The 25,526-nt window shown below is 37.5% G+C and overlaps 1 protein-coding gene across 5 annotated transcripts in view; it reads left to right on the top strand.

Annotated features, from left to right (window-relative positions):
- Positions 1-25,526, top strand: part of GALNT18 (polypeptide N-acetylgalactosaminyltransferase 18) — a 391,276-nt gene that overhangs the window by 281,677 nt on the left and 84,073 nt on the right. For 4 of the 5 annotated variants that reach the window (XM_087718060.1, XM_087718044.1, XM_087718037.1 and 1 more), the window contains exons 7-9: positions 10,319-10,504; positions 12,609-12,746; positions 14,792-14,887. In XM_087718060.1, coding sequence (XP_087574186.1) covers positions 10,319-10,504; positions 12,609-12,746; positions 14,792-14,887 — 420 coding nt within the window. The remainder of the gene's footprint in view (positions 1-10,318; positions 10,505-12,608; positions 12,747-14,791; positions 14,888-25,526) is intronic. The other variant, XM_087718067.1, reaches the window with a different exon arrangement.

The following is a 25,526-nucleotide window of genomic DNA, read 5'->3' as shown; positions in this document are numbered from 1 at the left end:
GCAGCTGTCTTGTATTTCTTGCCTAAAATGATGGGAAACTATGCTAATAACTTTTGGACAGAGAGAAAAAAGAAATGTGCAGCCATTTCTACAGAGACAAATTTTCAGCACTTGTTTTAAACCATGCAAAGCCTGAGAAAATATTGAATTGGAAGCATTGAATTGACCTCTCTACCACTGCTTTGTAAAACTGATTAAAATAAATCATATTTCAGTCCTAGATAAATGTGCTTAGGAAAATGCTAGTGATAGCTCTTTATCTACTTAAATGTTGTGCCTGTTCTTGGTGTTTCTGGGTTGCTAAGGAAAAGACAATCCAAACAACAGATGAATGAGCCCAATGAAATGATGAGCCCCTAAGGAACCTTAATCCATTAGGAGAGACAAAATAATAAGCTTATTTTAATGGGTTTTTTTATATGTAGAAGAACATATGCTGGTCATCATGAAATATCTTTTTCTCTATTTACTCTAGTTCCCATATATACATTATTTTTAATAAATGTGATGTAATTGATTGTGGTGGAATCATTTTATTTGTTCTGTTATTTTACTGTTGTCATATGCTGTAACACATATCAGAGGTTGTTCATAATTGCAGCTCCAGAGGTAGCTTCATTGTGCTAGAAAGTTTTCAGTGTACTAAGATGATATATGCATTTACAAAGCATTTTGTAGGCATACGGCATCAGTGACTTGCAGCATTTATGAATAATAATTACTCTGTGAGATAAACAGCCAATATATCCTTTATAATTACATAATTATAATATGGATATTATCCTGCTTTGATTACTCTTATTTCTAGCTTATGAAAATGAGAGTTCCAAGGCCTTTAGACTTGCAAATGTAACTACAACAGAATGCAGATAACCATAAAATGAGTTGCATGTTGCATCAATTTATCAGAGAAAAGCACTATACCACAATCTTAAGTTAATTTTATAGAAAGTCATAAAAATAATGTTCTTTGCAAAGAACTGAGTTTATAAATAAATCATCATAACAAGTCCATGCATTATAAACTGCATCGTAGAACATTATTTCTTTTGCAAAACCTTAACTTCAGTAGCAGGGCACTGCAACTTTCTGATACTTCAGTCATTTATCTTTCACCATTTCACCTTTTACTTCCGATGCATGTCTCTTGCCTCATTGCTGTAACACAAATCACTCCATCTTTATTATTACTTATTATAATTCCTCGGCACTTAGTTACTTCTCCCATGCCTCATTGTACTCAGAATTCCTCTGCTCTCTAGTCTACTGGGTAATGGGCAGGGGGAAAAGTGATATTGCAATGTTAAGTTTTTGTCCTTTTCGTGAACTAACTAGCATTTCACAGCAATGCAAATAGAAATCCAGCAGTCTTCTATTAACATAAGATAGGGAGGAGAGGTCTCTTCCTGATTCTCCTACGCACCCCAGTTGAAGAGAATGCTAGCTGGTGTGAGCCCATTGCCTAAACCAAGCAAATTCAGAAGCCAAAAAGCATGATGTAGGTTTGAGCATGTGCAGGACCTTCTGCGCATGCGTGATGACATCAGCTTGGCCACCACTACCAGATCAGCCAAACCAGTGGTGACATCAGCGCTGCCGCCACTACCAGTTTGGCCGAACTGGTGGAACTGGCAGAACACCACCTTTAATGCTAGTATTCTCGGTTCCACCACAAAACCGCACTCGACTAAACCGCGTCCAACTAAACCGCGTAGCTGACATCATCAACAGGGTGACAACAGCACGGAGACAGAAGCACGCTGTAAACCCTAAACCTAAAATTAACCCCTAAACCTAACCCCCCTAAACCAATCCTAAACCTAATCCTAAACCTAACCCTTAATCTAACCCTAAACCTAACCCTAAACCTAACCCTTAACCTAACCCTAAACCTAATCCTAACCCTTAACCTAACCCTAAACCTAACCCTAACCCTTAACCTAACCCTAAACCTAACCCTAAAGCTAACCCTAAACCTAACCCTTACCTTAAGTTGAATCAGCTTGCTTTCAAAGCGCTATTTAAAGCGCCCTTCTTTCTCTGCGCTGGCTGTTGTCGCCCTGTTGATGATGTCAGCGACGCGGTTTAATTGGGCGCGGCTTAGTCGAGCACGGTTTTGACGGGTCACGAGTATTCTCTGCTGTGACGAGCTGTTTTGGATTTCTATTCAAATCATTGTAACTATTTCTCAGCCTGCATCTATGGATTTAAAAAACAAAACAATGTGATCAATTCAGTGAGGATTGTCCTCATAGGGGCAGAATGCTTGTTTTATCTCCCTAACTGTTGATGAACAATTAGAAAACTCTGTTATGATGGGGAAGTGTTTTGCTTCTCACTGACTGCTAGCCACTCTAGAGCAGGGGTGTCAAACTGGTGGTCTGCGGGCCAGATGCGTCACGTGCAGGCCATGCCCAGCCCAGCTCCACAAAGGGGAAAAAATGTCATGATAACTCACAGTACATCATTTGACATGATCAGGTTTGACACCTGTGCTCTAGAGATTCAAACAGGGTTCTTTGCTTTCTACATTGGAGGTCTGTTTCAGTATATAATGTGCCCTTCATCTGGATGTGAAGAAAGATATATATAAAAAAAGGTTTCATATGTTACTCTCATAAATAAGATTGCCAAGTAAGCACCTTCCCGTACAAAGCTGTATTTGCTAAATGTTAAGACGCAGGTAAAGTTCTTTTCTCCCCCAGCAGACTGGTGAGGAAAAACTTCATCTGCAGTCTTTTTTCTGTTAATGATGTAGAGCAGGAGTTTGACATCTGAAACATTTGCTAGGATTTAGCTGACGTTTCCTCAGTATATTTCCATGGGATTAAAATAATTACAGAAGTGCTTCGTGGCCTGGATATCATGAACTCTATTGCCTGAAGGAGTGGAAGGATATGATTTTAAAATTATTGGCATTTCATGACAGATACAGCCCTATTTTGAAAGTAGTGCAAGAATTATTTTTCTGTCACTGTGTTTCCAATTGCCTTTTTCTCTGTGCAAAGTTGATTCCAGTAGCTGCTTCAATTTGTCTGTGTCATGCCTCCAGTGGCACAATTTTCTCTTCTATTCCTTTCCCCATGAATGCCTTAGTAGGCTTCCTGTAGCTACAGAAGGCATAATTTTACATAGTAGCAACATTATCCATTGTCTATGAATCATCTTTATGATCTCAGTCTTTGGGGGAAAGAAAGCACATTACTTAAAAGCCCTGCAAGCAAGAAAAGGTGAGTAACAAAACTAGTTCACATCTGATCCAAATACTAGTTTGACCCATGCTGAAAGAAAAGGGGCATCTTTCACTTTTTTTTTGCCAATTTATTTTGTTTTGTCATTGTGATCAGTGAATTATCTGGGGGTTACAGTGGGAGAGAGATGAGTATATATTAATGTACCAAATGAGATGAGTGTATTTTAATGTACCAAATCCAGGCCCTTTCACTGAAAATTGCATGCTAATGATCATAGACTGAAACTGAGGAAAGCAATTGGAAGGGTGTCAAATTCATCATGAAGTAAATTCAGCAAATGGTTGGTGAAGCTACTCGCTAAATGTTTGAACAAGCTCAGCAGGCAAATATTAGGCAAGCATGAAACTATCTGATATTTTAAAGAGCCAAGGTGGCATAGTGGTTAGAGTGCAGCACTGCAGGCTACTTCAGCTGACTACTAGCTACAGTTCGACAGTTCAAATCTCACTGGCTCAAGGTTTACTCAGCCTTCCATCCTTCCGAGGTTGGTAAAATGAGGACTCAGATTGTTCGGGGCAATATGCTGACTCTGTAAACTGCTTAGAGAGGGCTGTAAAAGCACTATGAAGTGGCATATAAGTCAAAGTGATATTGCTATTAAAGAGTTCTCTAACTTCAAGTCTTCTTTTTCCATTTTCCTTTAATCTATGATAATTATCCTTGCTCTTGTATTCCTCTACTCTGTCTCAGTTCATGCAATCTCCAGTTCCCTTAATAATTATTAACTGATTTTTTAAGAGAAGGAGAGGAGAAAGAGAAATAGGATATACTCATTGTTTTTTCTTAACCCATTGTTGTTGTTTTTTTACATTGCTTCCATGTCTGGACACAATGAAGACTGCTGCCTCTGATGAGGATGGTGGCCTGAATTTGAGGACAGGAAAATCTGTACTCTCCAAACATCCCAATAATGCCCCCACCCCCAAAAATACAGTATTATTAATAGCTAATTAGATTAACAGTTCTGATTCAGACACTAATTTATGTCCTGTTCAATTATTTAAACTAGACTGGCATCTCTAAATAAACCTCTACCCAGCTCCACTGATGTCACTCAAATGAGATTTCCTTCCTAGAGGCAGTTGGGTCTTAGTTGCAACTGTTTTCAGAAAAAAGCTAGTCCTTTGTGGAATTAAACCGAGTTCTTAAAAAGCACCAAATTTGAGCCCTATAAAAGATGAAAGACACAGACTGAGAAGAAAAGCATGGAAAAAGCTATTACCATGCATATGAAGCTTAGGATATTATGCCATGTCCATGCTTGAGTTATATTTAGCATGGAATAAAAGACCATACCTACATGGTGGTAAGAAGTTTATACAAAAGCCATTACTTTACCATTTAAGAGTCCTCCTTTCATATTGAATTCCTGGATTTTTTTTCTAGAAGGTAGATTATTTCATCTATGTATTATAACCATAGCTGGATAGAGTTTTTGAAAACTTCTGAGCAGGTCTTTGGAAAAGTATGAAATATATTTTCCAGATGTGGTACAACTCCAATTGCCTTAGGCTTTGTACAGAAATATCCATAGCTTCTGCAAAGACTGACTTGAAAGGGCTCCACTGGGCATGAGGCACATGTGGCCACAGAAATGCTGGTAAACTACCGTTCTCACCTGCCTTGGGAGTCATACAGGGGTGGTACTCAACAGGTTCTGACCAGTTCTGGAGAACCGGGAGCGGAAATTTTGAGTAGTTTGGAGAACCAGTAAATAACCACCTCTGACTGGCCCCGCCCCCATCTATTCTCTGCCTTCTGAATCCTAGCTGATCGGGAGGAAATGGGGATTTTATAGTATCCTTCCCCTGCCATGCCCACAAGCACGCCCACCAAGCCATGCCCACCAAGCCACACCATGCCCAACAAGCCATGCCCACAGAACCGGCAGTAAAAAAAATTGAATCCCACCACTGGAGTCATAGTTTGTCTCTGTCATGGTGTGAGCACACAGCAAAGGCATGAGCTGACTCAACATCTTCCTAGGTTATTTTCTCACCCACAATATACAGCTACAATAGTTCAGCCCCAAACCAGCCTTTTTTCCCCATCCAATATAAATTCTTAGCTGCTTTTATTGTCTTTATCATATATCATGGGGTCAAACAATGGATAATAGGTGCTTTTGTTTTATGTTTATTTTATTTTAGGAAGCTGGATGCGTTTAGGTCAATATTTGTAAAACATTAGTTGCATGAATCCTTATAAATAATTAGACTGGATTTTGATTCTGCTCTGTGCAGCCAGCTAGTTGTATCAGCCCTTGCCTTGACAGCTTCTGCTTAGCATTTAAGATCTGAAATGAATTCATGCCTCTTGAAGCAGTGTAATTAATGAGACTGCAAAAATAGAACAAAGACTGACAGTGTTTAGACAAGAAGGAGAAGACCCACAGGTTTGATTAATTGGAGTGTGCCAAGGAACTGAGTAATTGCTGTTTACAAACCATATTGTAGCACATGTTAAATCAGGCCAATTGTGTACTTGTGTGTGTTATAAGCAGGTGCAGTTTAATTTTGCAGTTAAATGAAGAATTATTAGCAAAATCAAAGATATGGTGAAGTGGAATATTAAATGATGCCTTCTTATTTCAAATTCATTAAAAAGATCAGGACTGTTCAATACCAAGAATTGTTGTTCAGCCTCCGTTGTACAGATTTACACTTCACTGGGCTTCAAAAATTAACAGTAGCATAATTTGACATTTTATGTATGAAGAAAAATACAATTTCTACACAATATGCTGATTTGTAATAATGGGGAAACACCATACAGTTGTGTTAAATTAGTTTCTGGGCAACTTGACATCTTCTCCCATTAGCTTGAGAATAATAGATTAAGGAATGTAAACAATAGACAACAAAAAAGAAAAACTGCAATCTTTTTAATTACTATGAATAGGGCTGGGTCAATGAGACAGTCATTTATGAACCTACTAGCTCATAACCTGTCCTTGCCCGGGTATTTATTTATAGGGAGGAAATGTCCGGACCAATGGTAGTTTCTAATGTTGGATTTCCCCCTTACCAAAGGTAGCCCCCTTGTGGAGTACTGTGAAGCCATTACCCTGGCAACTCCACTGTGCTGTACAGTAGAAGTCAGTATGGAAGTACGGCACAACAAGATGTATCTTAACAGAACACACACACCAAAGGGTGTTAGGGCTGTCTTACCCACACAGTATTTTTCTCCAGAGAGTAAGTCATCTGTGTACCAAGTTTGTTTGAAATTGCTCAAGATATTCCAGAGTTATGCTAGAACATACAAACACATAACCAGATAGATAGATGATAGATAGATAGATAGATAGATAGATAGATAGATAGATAGATAGATAGATAGATAGATAGATAGATAGATAGATATAGATGATAGAATTGCAATAAACCAGTAGCAAGGAATGTAAACACCACTCATTATTATTATTGCAAAGATCTGCTGACAGATAATCCAATAGGTGGGAATGCAAATAAATGAAGTTCATGGTACCAAGGATGCAGTGGTGGGTTCTGGAACCCATTGCAACTGGTACAGTTACAATGGGGCCCACCGGCCTCCACATGAACGCATGCAGCGTGTGCATGCATCTTACCTTCCAGCGACGCCTCCGCAAGCCGCCGTGATGTTCCAGCTGCTTGGCGGAGCATCGCGCAGGCACTGTACGCATCATGCACATGCACAGAAATTCTGAAGGCTTTAAAGACAGGTAAGGAGTGCAGATGGGCGGGTGGGCCCTCCAGAGCACTGGCCGGAATGGTACCCAGTGATCCAGGCAGACTCCTGTACCAGGGCGTACCGGCTGCAACCCACTACTGCAAGGATGTCTCCAGGGTTAGTTACGATGCCAAACTTGGTCTCATATTACTTTCAAAGTTGTTAGTCATTGATACAAAACAACCTTATTATGCATCTTAATGTGAGAAATAGTAACTGTGATCCACACATCTGTGAAATTCCAATGTTTAGAAGAAATAGAGTTTGTAGCTAGAATAATCCTTCTATATTGTGTATAAAATTATTACTGTATAGCAGTGACCTGTGGTGAGGTTTATGGCTGGTGAGGCACTGATGTCTGAGCATTCTCTCTTCTCCCCCGACACCCCACTGACTAAAGCACTTTCTTTCGCCCACGGCAGAGCTCAGGCAGGCGAAAGAAAGTGCTTTAGGGTCAGGCAGGTGAAAGAAAGTGCTTTAGTCAGTGGGGTGTCACGGGAGAGGAGAGAATGCCTGAGCATTGCATTTATTAAAGAAAAAAGAACAAAAAAGGAAATTTGAAGAAAAAGAGGGAGCGTGGGGTGGAGTTGGGCGTCATCAGAAACGGAGGAAGAGAGGAGGAAGAGTGAGCGCGATGCTGCAGCTTTAAACAGAATGACAGAGTTGAAGCATCTAAAAAATGTGCCCTCTACTATGAGGCAGGAGAACTGCGTGCCTCAACTGCCTCAGGATTTTTTAGGCTTTTAACCCTCACTTAACTTTGCGCCTAAAAAGTCAGACTAAATGAGGCATGCAGTTTTCCGGCCTCATAGTAGAGGGCGCTTTTTTAGAGGCTTTTTAAAACAGGCAGTCATTCAGGTGAGGCAGCAGCTAGCTAGCCTAACCTCAGCACTCACCTTTTCCTGTTTATGTTGTTTTTCCTTTTCATGATTGACAGTGGTGAGGCTGTGCCTCCCCTGACTGCACGTCACTGCTATATAGGTGAAAATGATTTTTAAAAATGAAGTTTTTGTTCATATCAGTTTTATGAGATTGGACCCCTGCTATTGTAAATTATGGTTTCAAGGAGAGATAGTTCAGTTTTCCTGAATTTCAGACAATCATTTAGGGGAAAAAAAGATAAATACGTATTTGGTCTTAATAGGATTTAATTCTAAATTGAATGGTAAAATGTTTTCTTATTACTCTTAAAACCAGATTTTCAAATATATATATATATATCTTACTGAACCAAGTGGCAAAACCAGGATATATGAGTATCTTCTTGTCCCATTACGTGGCATGTGCCTGTCAGGAAAAATAATAGAATAACAGAGTTGGAAGGGATCTTGGAGGTCTTCCAGTTCAACCTCCTGCTCAAGCAGGTGTTCCTACACCTTTTCAGACAAATGTGTGTCCAATCTCTTCTTAAAAACTTCACGTAAAAGCAATTTTATGGCAATTACAGCAGCTTTTTTAAAAAACAACATAGACACCAAAGAAATAAAAGTCAAATAAAATTCCCCCTCAACATGACACATAACTTGAGATTTTTCACTATGTATTCACATATAATTTGGGGACGGGGGAATAGTGTGTCATGTATAACAGTCCATATTTAAGAGGCAGTCAGTTACCGCAGAATTAAAGCTCCAAATGTAATATGCTAGTTTAAAGAAATAGTGGAAGGGGTAAATTTACTGTTCCTCCTATTTTTAATAGCATCTAAGATTAGTTCTGCAAACCCTGATAAGCACCAAAACATCCTAACATATGGACCAAGTGGAAAAATATGGATGTTAGCATTGTTTGTGAAATTTACTGTATTGGAAGCCAATAAAACTTAAAACAAAAATGGATCTCATTCATAAACTTTGGGGACGTTATGTTTCAGGATAGAAACTTTTATCTGTTTTCTCCTTATATTTGCATATTTTGTACTTTCTGTCTCTATTTTCTGTTAAAAATCTATGGACCTATTGTAGTTTTCTGTATTGTTAAAAAAAAATGAAAACAACTGACATGTACAGCCAGAGCAAAATCTATTAACATTCACAAGCATCATTTATTCGTTATTGTTTTATTAATGAAAAACAGTTTATAGGTACTTTTTAAAACATTCTTCACAAATGTATATGATATTAATAATATCTTATTGCTTTCCATACTAGCTTGATATCCCTGAGATGAAAAGTGCCCCATTTTTCTTTTCATTATATAACAAAATTCCAGACATAAAAAAGAGGCTCCTGCCGGCATAAATGATGAAATTAATATAAGGTAGAAGCTGCATAAAACTTTTATCTTCTAGCATATACTGGATACACCTCCACCCCCCAAAAGAAAACTGAGCACTCACCCATATAAACATCAGGAACTTTCCCCATATTCATCTAGTGTTTAATGTTATCAAATATCTCAGTGTTTTTCAATCTTAACAACTTTAAAATATGTGGCCTTCAATTCCCCAGCCAAAGTCTATTGTATTGTAGCCAAATGGTCTAAATATATAAAATAGGTCACTGAACATGGCATAACAGATGAATGGAAAGAAAAGCCTTCCATCTGAGTTGGACTTCTCATGGATTTCTTTGGCAACAATATGGAAATTGTTTTTCATTGCCTTTTTTGGCTTCTTAATTTATTCTACTAACTCCATATTCATTTCTTGGTTTTCTCTCATCCAAGGACTAAGGAAGACTGTTTAATAGCTCATACAAGTTATTCAAGGTATTGTCACCTATTATGAATAGGAAATAAACAAACCTGACCAAGTTAATTTTTCATTTTTGATTGAATGGTCCAGATTACTTACTTCAGCCAATATGAGATACAAGATTAATTTAAAATAAAACAGTCCAGAAAGATTTCATAGTAGGGCTAAAAGAAAATAATCTCCCAAAATTCTACATAACAATAATATTTTGTAGAGATGATTTATTTAAGAATATTCCAAAGATGGGGTGGAGTTCTTCAGTTTGGAAGGCCTTAGATTAATGTATTTAAGATGGTATCTTATCCTCTCACTTTTGCCTAAAACATAATTTGCACAGAATTACTTCAAATGGGTACTAGAAGTCAAAAATAGGTAAGTTCAGCATTGTATAAGTTACTTGATTTTTTTCTTTTACTTCCCTGAGGTTCAGATATCCAGATTTAAATTCTAAATAGGGAAGGGGACAAATATATCTCTAAAATTAAGATACAACTTTTTATATTTAATACCATAGTGTATGAACTGCTTTCATAAACTATGAGTTGAAGTGTGTATACTACCAGGAGAGCTTTTTTATACATTGTGAAATCTGGTCAAAGGACTAACATTTGGTAAAATGAATCTATCCAATATAGCAAAATACTTTTTTTTCTAGGTCTGGCAGTGTGGCGGTAGCGTTGAAGTCCTACCTTGCTCTAGGATTGCCCATATTGAACGAGCTCATAAGCCATACACAGAAGATCTAACATCCCATGTCCGAAGAAATGCATTAAGAGTGGCTGAAGTTTGGATGGATGAATTCAAAAGCCATGTTTACATGGCATGGAATATTCCTCAGGAGGTAGGCTACAAATAGACATCAGCATGACCCAGTAGTGAAATTCAAATTTTGTTACTACTGGTTCTGTGGGCGTGGCTTGGTGGGCATGGCAGGGGAAGGTTACTGCAAAATCCCCATTCCCTTCCCAGTCCTGGGGGAAGGATATTGGCAAAATCTCCATTCCCACCCCACTCTGGGGCCAGCCGGTGGTATTTGCCGGTTTTCCGAACTACTCAAAATTTCCACTACTGGTTCTCTAGAACCTGTCAGAACCTGATGGATTTCACCCCTGGTATGACCATATAGCCTTATTCTACAAAACAATATCCATTTCAAATTCATAAGTTTCTTCAAGAATCTGTCTTGTGAGACCAAGTGATAACTGATAATCATCAATACTTACATTGCTAAATTGAGAAGTCTGCCAAGAGAAACATATACCCCCAAGACAATATGTCCTTTAGTCAGGTCTAAGAGGATTATCAGTTAGAAACAGTCATTTAACAATTGTAGTAGTACTGCAGTAACATTTAATTATTTCAGCAACTTTATAGTACAAGAACCAGATTAGGATAGTTATATCATAAAGATATGATCAAATAGCCTCAATCTTGTTCAGCAATGAATGTTCATCACATGGTTTGTGTCACCTGAAACTTTGCCCAGTTGTGCTATTAACTGATTTTGATAGGACTGATTTTCTACAAGAACATTACTCAGAACACCATAAATATTGGCTGAACATTAAAAATCAGTTTCAGTCATCAATTAATTCATAGCAGTATATCAAGATCATAGAGAAAGAAATTGAGAGTATTGAAATAAAAGAATGATCTCTGGACCTGAATTCTAATATAGGACTGATTTGTGGGTGGAGGAGATTCTGCCCACCCACTTTTAGTAATAGCAACAGCACTTAGAGTTATATACCGCTTCACAGTGCTTTTCAGTCCTCTCTAAGCCGTTTATAGTCAGCATATTGCATCCAACAATCTGGGTCCTCATGTTCTCGACCTCAGAAGACTGGAAGGCTGATTTAACCTTTACCTCCATAATATCTTTAATTGTATTAGTTTGCATCATATACCAGATGATAATGTTCTATTAAAATACAGGAGGGGGGGGATCTATTAAAATGTAAGACATCTCCTATTTCATTGTAACTTTTTCCCCCATGTCCATGAAAACAAAAGATGTGTTTTTTCTGCTTTGGACTTCCCTGTGTGACGAAATCTTGTAAAACAATTATTACAATATACCTTGAAATATTTTTTATTTCCCCCACCCCCAAAAAATTAATATACTCAAATCAACCCTTTATGAGCCTTCATTCAATCCAAATGTAACCTTACCACAAAACAATCAAGCATTTTTCTTCCATCTATTGTTCCTTCATCCATTCTTATCGCATCTGCTATTGAGATGTCATCAACACTGTATCCATTTGAATATTTCTTGAGTTTTACAGTTCACTTTAAAAAGCTGTACTTCGTTTATTCTGGGATGTGAGGACATAATTTTTTATATACACTATATATAATTTGGGTCCCTGTCAAAAACCGCTTTGCTCCCAAATTTCTGTGTAGCTGTGCCTCTCAAAAACACTACAGTTTCTACAGGCTGTAATGAGATAGTTAAGTGATTTCAGTTTATGGGGTTTTTTATGGAACATGGCTGTCTTAAACTCCAGGAATCTATGTTAGCAGCAGCAAAGCTTAGCTATGAAAATATAATAAAAAGTTAAACTGTCTTTGCAAATGCGTCTAATGAAAAGGCCATCAAAATGTTTATATTTATATGTGAAAAAGAAAATGATGGACTGAAAAATATGTGCATTGATTGTGCATTGATAAAGCCATTCTTCAGCTTCGGCAAACTCGCAATATCTGGAATATGTTTCTGATTTTGTTGACTGAAATGTTTTCCAGACCATCTTGCTATTTGGTTTCAGTTGTTTTAGAATCTGGAAATTGTCTTGTCATTGAGGAACCGATTTAAAATCCTTCAAAACCTGTGGGAAGTTTTCTGTGGATCACTAAAGTTGAAATGCTGATGAAATAAATGATCTGTGCATGGCAAGAGTGACTTTGATATTTCTGACCTTCCTTCTGGCTTTCATGTGCAGGATTCTGGAATTGACATTGGGGATATTTCAGAGAGGAAGGCCTTGAGGAAAAAGCTGCAGTGCAAGACCTTCCGGTGGTATCTTGTCACTGTCTATCCCGAGATGAGAATGTACTCTGACACTGTCGCCTATGGGGTGGTAAGAGACATTTTATTTGCTTGAGCAGTCCTAGGAAGGAAATAGGGATGAGCAGTTTCCTGCAGGTGGACCGAGCATGGCCCAGAGAGAAAAGCTTTAAGAACAAAATGTATCTGTTAATAATAGCAATAGACTTATATACCACTCCATAGTGCTTTACAGCATTCCCTGGGCATTTTGCAATGTCAGGATATTGCCCCCAACAATCTGGGATTTCATTTTACTCACCTTGAAAGGATGGAAGGCTGATTCAACCTTGAGTCAGTCAAGATCGAACTTCAGGCTATGGGCAGAATTAACCTGCAATATTGCCTTCTAACCATTGCACCACTCACGACTGTTGTGATTAATCAGCTCTGGATAATTGTGTTCATAATGACATAAGCATTGCCCTCATGGATCAAATCCCTAACTCATCTACTCCAGCAGTCTTGCCTTACGGTGCCCAACCAACTGCATAAGGAAGCTCACTAGTCATTCAGTAGATAACCTTGCCTATTGGTCTCCGGATACGCTTCAAGGTGCTAGTCGTCATTATAAAGCCCTACATGGTATTGGACCTGGGTACTTGAGAGACCGCCTCCTGCCGATTACCTCCCAAAGACCCATTAAATCCCACAGATTAGGCCTCCTCCGAATTCCATCTGCTGGCCAATGCCGGCTGTCAACCACCCGGAGGAGGGCCTTCTCTGTGGCTGCTCCGGCCCTCTGGAACTATCTCCCCGTGGAGATTCGGATCCTCACCACCCTTTAGGCTTTCCGTAAAGCCGTTAAGACCTGGCTGTTCCAGCAGGCCTGGGGCTGTTGAGTTCCATCCCCACTCGAATTGGTGCGCTTGTTGAGACCTTTTTAAATTGTTTTGTATTGCTGTTTGTTTCTGTTGCCTTCCCTTTTGTATTGTCCCCCCCCCACTTCCCTTGGTTTTGTTAGCCGCCCTGAGTCCCTCGGGAATAGGGCAGCATACAAGTTGAATAAAACCTAAACCTAAACCTGCAGAGGCAGTCACACTGCTATCACTGATCCCCATGACCTTCATAAGTTGGTCTATCTCTTTTTGGAAGCCAGCTGTGTGAGTTGTCAGCACCAAATCTTATGGCAGCAAATTCCAAAGCTTATATAAGAAATGTTTTGGCCTTTAAAAGAGGTTTTTATGTGAAAACAGATTTTTGTTCTGTTATATACAAAACAGTAGTATTTTGCAATAGTGTGAAATAAGTTGGATATTTAAAAATTGAATCCAAGGTACCAGGAAGATACATTGAACACAATTTACATTGTATCATTTTTTTTCTTTTTAAATGCACATTGATGATCTGAAGTTTGGTCAAAACTGAACAAATCTCCATTTACTACCTTTACTGAGCAAGTTAACTGTTGGAACCCTAGTGAATTTTGAAATTCTTTTTCTAATTGAAATTCTTTGATCATTAATTAAAATTCTTTTTTAAAAAAAAATTTTTTAATTCAAAGTCTTGAAGACCTGGTTGTTTTCCCAGGGATGGATGGACGGATGTGATTTATCTGTGTTTTTGTATAGAGGGACCACAATCCATCTTCCTTTACTTTCATAGTTTATTATAATATAAACTGTTCAGAGTCAGGTACAGAGGTGGGTTCCTATCAGTTCGCAACGGTTCAGCCAAACTGATAGTGATTTGCCGGCCTGAGTCACCAGAACTGGCAACAACCTAGGCCTGCCACATCTCCATACCAGTTCCCTGGTCAGCGTGGCATGGTCCTCCCCCCCATTTTTTAATGTTCTGCACATGCACAGACCTTTTTATGACTGCAAATGCGCGCAAAATTGCGTGCGTGCCGAACCGGCAGTAATGCCGGCAGCAACCCATTAATTAAAAGATATATTATAGACTAAGCTGAAGTTTCACACTACGCAATTTTAATATATTAACTTTTTCACTCAATGACAGTTAAACATTTATTACAAAAATATAGTTGCAACAGGTATAATTCTTTGTCCTGTTTTAACAAGTAATTTATATTCTTTTTTCCCCTGAGTACTTAGCCATCTTCTCTATATTTTCTAGCTACAGAATTCCCTAAAAAGTGATCTGTGCCTCGATCAGGGACCAGATACAGAAAACATTCCAATCATGTACATCTGCCATGGAATGACACCACAGGTTAGTAAGATTAATCTTGTATTTTATTCCCACCCATATGTGGAAAGAACTGTAACTAGCAATTATTTTTTCTACTGCAATACTCTCTAAGACTATTAATAATAAATGGAAATAATATTTGCTCCCAATGTTAAGTATTATGAATCACTTAATTAGTGCCTTGTCAAAAAGTCATAATGGAAAATTAAGAAAGCAGAGAATTGTTGGCATAAACTTTTACTATTCTTCCTAGAAAAAAGTGTGAATGCAACATTAATTATTTCAGAGACAATTATTTTCTCTATATTTCTATGTCTCATATATTAATGCCATTTAAAGCACATGTGAACACACACACTGTGTGAGTTTATAATAAAAGAGTAGATAATTACAGTGCTTTTGGCTTTTCAAGAAACAATCAGGCATGGAAATCCCACGGTTTAATTTTGGCCTTTGTTATAGAAGCATTATATAGCATCATAGTAATAATTTCAAATGTTGCTATGCAAGTTTTATTTTAGAGCTATCGTGGTTTTCTAGAAGAGTCTGTTTTCTAGGTAATACAAGATGAACCAGGAATAAAGGGATCCAAAGAGGATTAGAAACTAGAGAGCTGCACTTGTACTAAATAATATAAATTTTTGCTTCCCGGTTTAGTTCCTTTTGAGATGAGACACAAAAACGGCCACCCAAAGGAGAACATTTTCTGTGTGTAATCTATTGAGTTCATTGAAATCTTAAAAATCCTACACAAAATTCCTAGTGGCTTACATTCCCATATTAAATATACATATGTCACTGAATGGCATTTATTAGTTGTCTTCAGAAGTTTTAATTGTAGAATGCAAATAGTAATAGAAGTGAATTTGTATGATTCAATGCTATCTAAAACTGTATTGTTAAATCAAATTACTGGAACTGTGTAATTCTGAATTGATAAATATTCATATTCTCCTTAAGATTTTTTTTCAAAGAGCTTTATCACATTCTTTTTATTTTTGAGACTCTTATATGTTGCCCGTACATTGCCAATAACGTGATCTACATATTTTATGAAGGGGATGCATAATATTTGACTAAAGGACCAACTTCTAACAGGAAAATATTTCTTTAAATTGAGAAATATTGGAAAGTTGATTGTTTTTGCTCAGTTTTTGTTTCTATATAACTATGAAAAGATATTCTGCCTCCATTTTCACATCTAGTAAATTGGTTTTCCTGTATAAGATGTATTTAATATTGATTGTACCAGTGAGGGTACACTAGAGTAAATTATGAATGATGAAGAGAAATTTTCAGAGTCTGCTTAGACACTGCAAGGGCTAAAGTTTTTTCTCTTCTCCTCAACCTTATTCTAATAACTATCATTTGCCAAGGGGAAATTCTAACAAAATTCACTGTTCTTCAAGTAACCGAGTCCTTCTTCCGTTAATCATAAGCTATTAAAAGTCTTTCTTCTTTACCTTCTGGAATTATTTTACAACATGTTTTGGTGTAACTTTTATCTGCTGTACTATTTTAAAAAGACTCTGTTGCAAATTCAGACTGAAAAAATGTGATTATATTATGGCACACATAAAAGGTTTTATTATTAGCATATATATTTTTGTATTTGATCGACCTGTTTTGTACTACAACAAATGAGTTCCTGCATAAATGTTCTGTAAATGTTGTAACTTTTTCCAGAAACTCAGGACTATCATTATACTTTCATTAATTAGACTTGATGTAGATTAATGTTGATTGTATGAAAAAAATAATGATCTGAATTAGATGAGTTTCTCCAAAATTGACTTTGATATATTTTGGCATTTGCAACGAACTCCTAATTTTCTGTCTTTATTAGCCTATAATTCTGTTTATCTAATTTCCTTGTGGAGATAATATCAACAGATATTATGGAGATACATAGGAAAAGTATTAATTTCCAACTATGTTTTCCAGATGAGTAGATAGACATGGATCACGTGCAACCCTCCAGATACTATTGATCTACATCGCACATATTCTGTTACCATTTATTTCCAGCTTCTGAAAACTTGACAGTTACCCACCCATGTTCTAGAGGTTATACATTTGGCAAAAATGTTTCTGAACCAGAATATATGTGGACATACATATCATGGCTTATGTCATGAAGATGTGATAAAACTTCTGCCATTGTTCTTTTTACAACTGGCTATATCTATAAATAGTTTCTTTTATACGGACTTTTGCCCAGAGGCCATAGTTAGAGATGGTGTCAACTATCTAATGTTGCTGCCTTCATCTTCCAGAATTAGAGGATGAACCAAGCAATTATTGTAGAAGCTGGAAGACAATTTAATATCCACCAGGCAGATATGTATCATGCTTGCAGCTTCCAGCATTTGCTTCAATATTTTTCTATTGCTTTTTATTTTAAAAAATTAAAGTGTTTTACATAATTAATATATATATTTTTAAAAATGAAACAGAAAAAAGTCGTAAACCAATATATATCCTACAATGAACACAGTAAAGAAGCATTGAAAATAAAAATAAATTAAGAAGACTTATAGAAGCTTATCAGAATAGATAAAGAAGATAAAGAAATAAGGAGATATTAAAAGAAAATTTGGCCAAGGACAAGTTAAGATGGCCTGTGCATTAGGGCATTGTAACAAATGGCCATAGCATAGCAGATGTTTGTTCAATCTGAAAATTGTGTTAGATAAAACACACCTCAATATTTCAACAATGTGAATATACTAAAACTGGGATGTGATCCGTAAATCTTCCATACAAATACAAATAGACTGGGTAGGCTTATCCTAGCACATTCTAGGGCATCTCTAGAGTATGCTTGGAAACTGTATTCCATGCTGAAAAATTCCAGATGCAAAGAAAAATACCAAATGCTCGGTATCAGAAAATCACTGGGATGTGAAATAGGAAGCTTGCATATTCTGTTTTTGGAGTATTTAATCCAGATGGATGCTTCATTTGCAGCTGCATTGCTTATTTTACAAAATATATTCCACAAATATCATCTTACTATTGTCAGGTTTATTTAATATGTGGTTCTTTGTTGCTGTTGCTGTTGTTTTCAAGCAGTGTTCAGACATTTAAATTACAGAAAATAGGATCATGTGAAACTATGGAGTCAATAAAAGTGTAATTCTTTTAGATAGAGAGAGACACAGGTCCAAGGCCAAGAATTTGAAAGAACATTTGAGAAAAGATGGAAGAATATCGCATAATTGTTGTGTCTATACACTGTCAGCCAAATATTAAAGCATCTGATCCATTAAATGTCAAGTAGTAGCTGGAATGTTATGAATTTGGATATAATTCTGCCATTAACTTGGCTTTTATAGAAACAAGTGTCTGAAAAGAAAGACCATTAAATGTTGCTTCTCTGACTCATGTTATTTTCAAAAGTAATTAGCTCTGGTTTCATTAGAAAGTAAGATACTTTAATTCTATCATTATGTTTTCTCTTCTTTGCCTACCAAGGATGTTTTTTTTAAGTATTTATAGAAATAACATTACAAGATCAAGTTAATGGAAGTTAATGGAATGAAAAGTTGCAATTTTTTTTCCTGTGGAAATGACCTGCAGTTAACGATCTGAACCTTTCTGCTATAAACTTTGGCGCTGTTATCAATAGAACTGTCTTTATTTCCAATTAAAAATATGTTGCTCCCTTTGTGAAATACAAATGCAAATTCAAATATTAAAAAGTATGCATTGCTAGTGTTCTACCCCCATTACTTTCCAGTTCTGTTCAATCATATTTCCCAAAGTGTTTGCAACAGCACCACGATGTCTAACTAGCCTTTGACATGACCTTGAATCAAATGTGTTTTTGTGGCTGATTCTGTTTTTCTTGCATTCCATCTAGTATTAAATACCATTGATTTAATTATAGGAACCCCCCCCCCCTCTCTATTCAAGCAGAATAGGGGGCTGCATTTTTCCCATCAAAGACAAGCTAGACTTTGGAATGGAGCTCTCAGATATATTCTTTTCCTCTTTAGGTGGGGAAGGGGCTGCCCCTATTCCAACAGAAAGAAAATCCTTACACGGAGCCTCCAGCTACATACTCCTAAGTGTGTTAAAAGTCTGTGCTAATTAAAACAGTCAATCATGCAATAATTAGACTTAGGTTCTAAGAGAGGGCAGCAAGTATTACGAAGTGATTTAGCACATAGGTTGCTAGTGCCATTCTTAACTTAATTATCCTACCCTATACTCTTGCCTATAGACAGAATCTTGCCAAACTAAAGCAAACTACTTGCATCATTAAAGAATCAGAACTACTATGGAAGAGCTAGCTTGACCATCTTCCTCCCAATCACACTATTGAAATTTCACTGTATCTTATTCCTCTGGAATGCACTCCCTTGCTCCTGGGAATCTAGATTACATTCCACCACAAATCAGGATTATGCCAAATCCTGCAGGTTTGGGGCAACTTTAAAAAGAAAAGGCTGTTTATTTTTTTAACAAATTTTTTTTGGAGGTGAGCAGAAACAATATTAAGGCACCAAATTCCTAAGATAAAGTAATTTTTTGTTTTATCATATGTCTGAATTATCACATTTTTAAAGATCCTTTGAAACAAAAGCCATTGAGTAGTGCCAAATTTCATCTTTTTGTAATTCAGGTATGATACTGTTGTTTTAATAGAATGCTACTAAACAAAGTACTCTTGTTACTGAGAATTTCTTTCAAAAACAGCTCATCTGCATCAAATCAGCATTTGTTTTCTGAAAACATAAAATGAGCAGGTAATCAAATTAGCGGTGTTTCTGCAGTTGGCCATTTAAGCTTATACTTTACAAATCAACTTGGACACAGATAATCTATCATTTGAAAGCAGGGGAGGGTGGGCTCTAAAAGCTGTTTAAACAGTGTCTTTGCAGGGACCAGCAAGTTCTGGATATTTACATAAGCAGAGGAAGAGATTTTTCTCAGATAAATTGGCTCATTTAAAGAGATAGTAAGGAGATATATATTCTCTTTCAGGGCAGAGTCTGTCCTTGGCAACAGATGGAAAGGTCACCGGATTTCAACAAAACACTGGAATAAATTTCTACATGAATGTATTAATGAGAATTTTATTTTTATATTTTGATCTTTCAGATTGCATGTCTCCTCTTTTACTCTCTGTAATTAAGCGTACACCTACAAAGACAGGCCAAAGACATCAGGCCAAGTTCAGCTATAAATATCTATTCTGCCTGAAACTCAATCTCAGAAAAAAAACACAGCAGAAACCTTAAGGATTCAATTCTGCTAGATGGGTTGCTTTGCTGGAGACAGAAAATAAGCAATTCATGTGACATACATACATACCAGTGGTGAGACTCAAAAACTTTTACTACCGGTTCTGTGGGTGTGGCTTGATGGGCGTGGCAGTAAAATCCCCATTCCCTCCCAATCAGCTGGGACTCGGGAGGCAGAGAATAGATGGGGGCAGGGGCAGTGATAGGTGGTATTTACTGGTTCTCCGAACTACTCAAAATTTCCACTACCGTTTGTCCAGAACTGGTCAGAACCTGCTGAATTCCGTTTCTGATACATACTGTACATACATGCATGCATACATGCATGCATCATAGATACATACATGATTTGCCTATTGCAAAGACAGGACATAGAATCATGTTCTATGCATTAATAGGTCCCATGGCTAAACTTGGCTACCTTCCCACATTTTCAGGTCAACAAACTTTGGGCCAAGTTATTTGGGGAAGCACCTATCTGTATTATTATTTTTTTTACACAATTAGTACGTTTCAGCAGAATGGAAGCAATTGGAGTCTGAATAACGCCATCTAACAGGGTCTTGGAAACATGCCTCTTCTATCATGGTGCCTGCACCAAAGATCCATATGGTTCCCACCCTGACAATGTTCTGAAAGGCACTGAAAATTTCTTCCAGATTCTGGGAGAAAAGCTAGTTGGTAAGCCCTTGTAAGATATCTGCATGTTTTTTTTTTCTGGACAGGCATCATGTTCCTCTTTTTGTTTTGGCTTGTTACTGCATAAGAGGTCCAGAGTTGGTTGGAATCAGGCATTATTTAAATCTATGTAGATAAATACATAAAACTTTTTCCTTTGTCACTGGATCTAGGAGGTACCAGATATGTCTCCTGTCTGGGCCTAGTTGTGAGTGACTTGGAGGACATTCTATTTCGCTTGCTATTTCCATTTCCATATTAGCTGGGGTTTACAAATTCCCCCCCCCCTCCTTACCATCTTTCTATCTCTCTTTCATCCTGCCTGGGAATCTCAGAAGTGAGAGCTGGAGTTACCAGGTGTCTTGCAAAAACAAAAGGCATGTTCTCTTTTTTGCCCTCATGTCTTCCTTCCAATTCCATTTTATCGTTTGTATATATTCTTGAAAATGAAGATTGTTGGGAAAATTATGCAGTTGAAAAAACCAGACTTTCTAATGTTGGAAAAAGCAATTTCATGTATATATGCAAGTCAAGTACATTTTTTTGCAGTTCTTTGCTCTAATTTTTGTTATGGGTAACTAGAAATCAAACAGCATGTTCTCTTTTTCCCCCATTTGTCCTTCTTTCCATGTCCTCTTTTGCTTAGTCAGATGTCCAGCACCCCTTTATTTGGTTGAAATTGGAGATATGTTATCTTCCAACCCACTCTTCTGCCTCCTTTCTTTTCTTGATACCAGACAATAGGAAGCTCTTATCTCCATCTAGAGATTGCTCAATTCAGGACTCTCCTTTTCAACTTGGAGGACATGTATTTTTCATTCTTGGTGGTTTTAAAATTTTCTGTACTCCCTTCTCCAAATCAGTCTCCCTCTACTTTGGAATCAAAACTGCCGGCAGACTCTGAAGTCAGAATCTACAGTGTGTGAAATGGTTTATACCCCTGAGGGTATAGCAAATGGAACTGTCAAAAGAGGTTAGCAATGTCAATATCTTCTGTTACTTCCCCATGATTTTTTCATATCTAGGTGACCCTTTTAGTGAATTAAATATTCCAGCCTGCTCCTTCTGCACTAGGAATCTAAATATACTATTTGTAAACTACCCGGTCTCCTTTAGGTGACAAGGGCAGTGGAGAAATGTGATGAATCAATAGATACAAATATATTCCACCTTGAATTCTTCCTCTCCATCCCGCAAACAAGACAGGCTATTTGAGAGACCGCCTTCTGCCAATTACCTCCCTGCGTCCCATCAGATCGCACAGGGTAGGCCTCCTCCGAATTCCATCCGCCAGTCAGTGCCGACTGGCGACTACGCGGAGGAGAGCCTTCTCAGTTGCAGCTCCGATGCTATGGAACAATCTCCCCGTGGAGATCCGCACCCTCACCACCGTCCAGGCCTTCCGCACGGCCCTCAAGATCTGGCTATCCCGTCAGGCCTGGGGATAGGACTTTACTCTCTCCCCGCCCGAATGCTGAGTGAATGTTGTGCTTTTATTGTTAATTATTTTTTTACTCACATTTTCTTTTATGTCTTGTCTTGCACTCCCCTCCCTCATTATTGTAAGCCACCCTGAGTCCCCTCAGGGAAAAGGGCGGCCTATAAGTGTTCAATAAAAAACTCTAAACTCTAGGGGAGATGGCAAGGCAGAAGCGCACAAATGGCAATTTGGGATGGGAGAAGCTTCCAGAAGCAAGAACAAGTGAGGGAACACTAAATGTGTTTTCAATGTGGCCTGAAGCTTCAGGCAAATAAGTATAGATCTGCTCTGTGCAAGTACAGGAAATGGTCTAGTGAACTTAGCATTCAATTTTTTTTTAAAAAAAAAAGTTGTATGGAGGATTTATAGAAAATCAGACATGCTTCAACATTAATGGGGGGGGCTTCATGGCGCAATAGTACATTTTAAGGTAAAGAAATAATAGTAAAATTCATTTAAATGAAAGCTTGAATGAAGCTTTTAGGCAATCTTGAGGAGGCGTTAACCAGCTTTACAATTTCTTTGAGAAAGCATAGCCTATAAGTGAGAGGAAAGTTGGGAAGCATTTGGCCACAAGTTTGGTTGCTAGCTATGATTGGCTTGAATTAATGAACTGGGTTATTACAAGCAATTTTGACTACAGTAAAAAAAGATGAGGGCAATGATTTTGGTGGTGGTTCCATTCAGAATGGAAGAATTGCCACAAGGAGCATTTGTCCTCTCACCATCTGATAATGGATGATGGGCAGCAGACAGATGGTGCTTTATATCCAAGAGCAGAAAAATAGCTTTCAAAAAAAAACATGCTCCAAGTCTTGGCCTTTTATCAGAAAGGAGATAGTTGGTCAAGCCAGATTTCCACATAAACTAGTTGAGCGATCTGAAGTACAGAAGGGGAGAAAGAAAGAAATGAGCTCTCTTACAAAAGTGGTTAGGGATCACCAGCATGGCATTTAGACTATTGATTTGTAGCAGATTTATACTAAATGCCATGGCTTCCCCTATGGAGAGGGCATGAAAAAATTTAGTGGACATGTTGGTGAGTGGCATTGACAATGATAAGCATAGGCTTTAGATCAGGGCTGGTATACACTTATCTTCCCTACCTGTTACCAAATATGAGTGTGCGTGATTTCTGCTACAGGTTCGGGTGATCTGGTCTGAACTGGTAGAATACCACCTCTGCTTTAGATCCATAAGATAAACTGCAAACAAGATAGAAGTTTTATATATAGCGAAATTCAATTGGAGTGGGTGGTTTAAATAAATAATCATACATAAATAATAAGATCTGCCAGCAGTAGAACATAGAAAGCAAGACCTCTCTATTTATCAGCCTCTGATTTTAAATATTAAGCCTACCCCTCCCAACATTTTGACCCAGATTTTTGTGGGCAATATGCTGACACTGTAAAGTGCTTAAAGAAGGCTGTAAAGCACTATGTAGTGGTATATAAATCTAAGTGGTATTACTTTAAAATTCCAATGTCTGCCATTTCTTGTTTTCAACTATTCAAGTGTCCTACAAATTCAGGCGACAGCCGAAAAGTGGGGCGGGGGAAACCAAAGAAAAAAGAAAATGACAGCTTAGTTTTGAAGGGAATATATAGAAACATCATTCTAAAGATTTGAGAGCAAAGCTAATCACTTTTTCTGTTCCACTTTGATGAGAAAGATATCAAAATGACATTATTCCAGATCTTAGGAAATCTGTTCCATGCTTGTTAATTCCAAAATCAATTTAAGGATATATTGACTTTTTTTTTCTTTTTCATTTTGTATCTCCAGGAGCAATGAAAAAGAATATGAGTGTGAAACCTAGTTTATAATCATACATAATAGCAGAGAAGCTGCAGAATGCTCTAAGACAGACACATTGATTTACAGTTTCAGAAGCATTGTTTTTTATGTAGTTTGTAAATTATACATTAGGGCAGCAGATTCCAATTTGTTTACTTTGGGACATTGTGTTCTTTCATACATTTTAATACATCCTATGAATCATAACATCTAAAACACATATGGAAGTAGTTTGGTTGTCTAAAACAGGATATTACTTTCTATTGTGCTGGTAATTGCTTAAGGTTAGAGTAGCTTATGGCGGTGATTAGAGAAGCATTATGAGCTTTTCGTCAAATTAGTATGCAGCAATGAACATTTGGGCATTTCAGTTCTCAGTCATTCACAAACTGGTACGTGATATAAGTTAAAGGCACTTTAAAAATTCTGAGCTTCAATTATATATGATGTGTGCGTGGGTTTAAATGCACTGATTATTCACTTATTTTATGAAAGTTTTAAACCCAGTTATGCCTCCCCCTCCCTCTTTTTTAAACTTTTATTATCACATGTAGGGTTTTCAGACATGAGTCACATAAGATAATCATTTTATACATACTGTCCTTTATGCATAGCCGTTGAAAGCCAATAATTCATTTTTGGAAGATTGTCATGTTTTAACCATAAGTGGGCAAAATGAGTCAGTTCACAATGATGTTTCACAAAAAAAAACCATTAGTATTTTAATTCAGGGTCTGTTGCATTATACAAAGGCATTTCTGAAGCAAATATCATTGTGCCTAATCATATAACTCTAATAAGATACTAAAATACTATAATATGTAAAAGATACTGGGATTTATGATGGATGAGTTGGTGATTGTTTGGCTTTTGATGTTTATAGTGATGAGGGTGATCACATTCTTTTTCAAATGGATCATATACTTTACTCTAGCAGACTATCAATAGTCACAAATCACAGGTTTGGAATTATGTAGACTTTATAGTATCCTTCCCCTGGAGTGGGGAAGGGAATGGAGATTTTAGAGTATTCTTCCCCTGGAGTGGGAAGGGAATGGAGACTTTACAGTATCCTTCCCTGGAGTGGGGAGGAATGGAGATTTTACAGTATCCTTCCCCTGAAGTGCGGAGGAAATGGAGACTTTACCGTATCCTTCCCCTGGAGTAGGGAGGGAATGGAAATTTTACAGTATCCTTCCCCTGGAGTGGGAAGGGAATGGAGATTTTACAGTATCCTTCCCCTGGAGTGGGAAGGGAATGGAGATTTTACAGTATCCTTCCCCTGGAGTGGGGAGGAATGGAGAGTTTACAGTATCCTTCCCCTGGAGTGGGGAGGAATGGAGATTTTACAGTATCCTTCCCCTGAAGTGGGGAGGGAATGGAAACTTTACAGTATCCTTCCCCTGGAGTGGGGAGGAATAGAGTTTTACAGTATCCTTCCCCTGAAGTG

This window comes from Thamnophis sirtalis, unplaced genomic scaffold (assembly GCF_051295495.1).
Source record: "Thamnophis sirtalis isolate CommonGarterSnake01/CBP01778 unplaced genomic scaffold, rThaSir2_p1.2 scaffold_1, whole genome shotgun sequence".
NCBI lineage: Eukaryota > Metazoa > Chordata > Lepidosauria > Squamata > Natricidae > Thamnophis > Thamnophis sirtalis.
The sequence above is the reverse complement of the archived record's forward strand: the minus strand, read 5'-3'. Positions and strand labels throughout refer to the sequence as shown.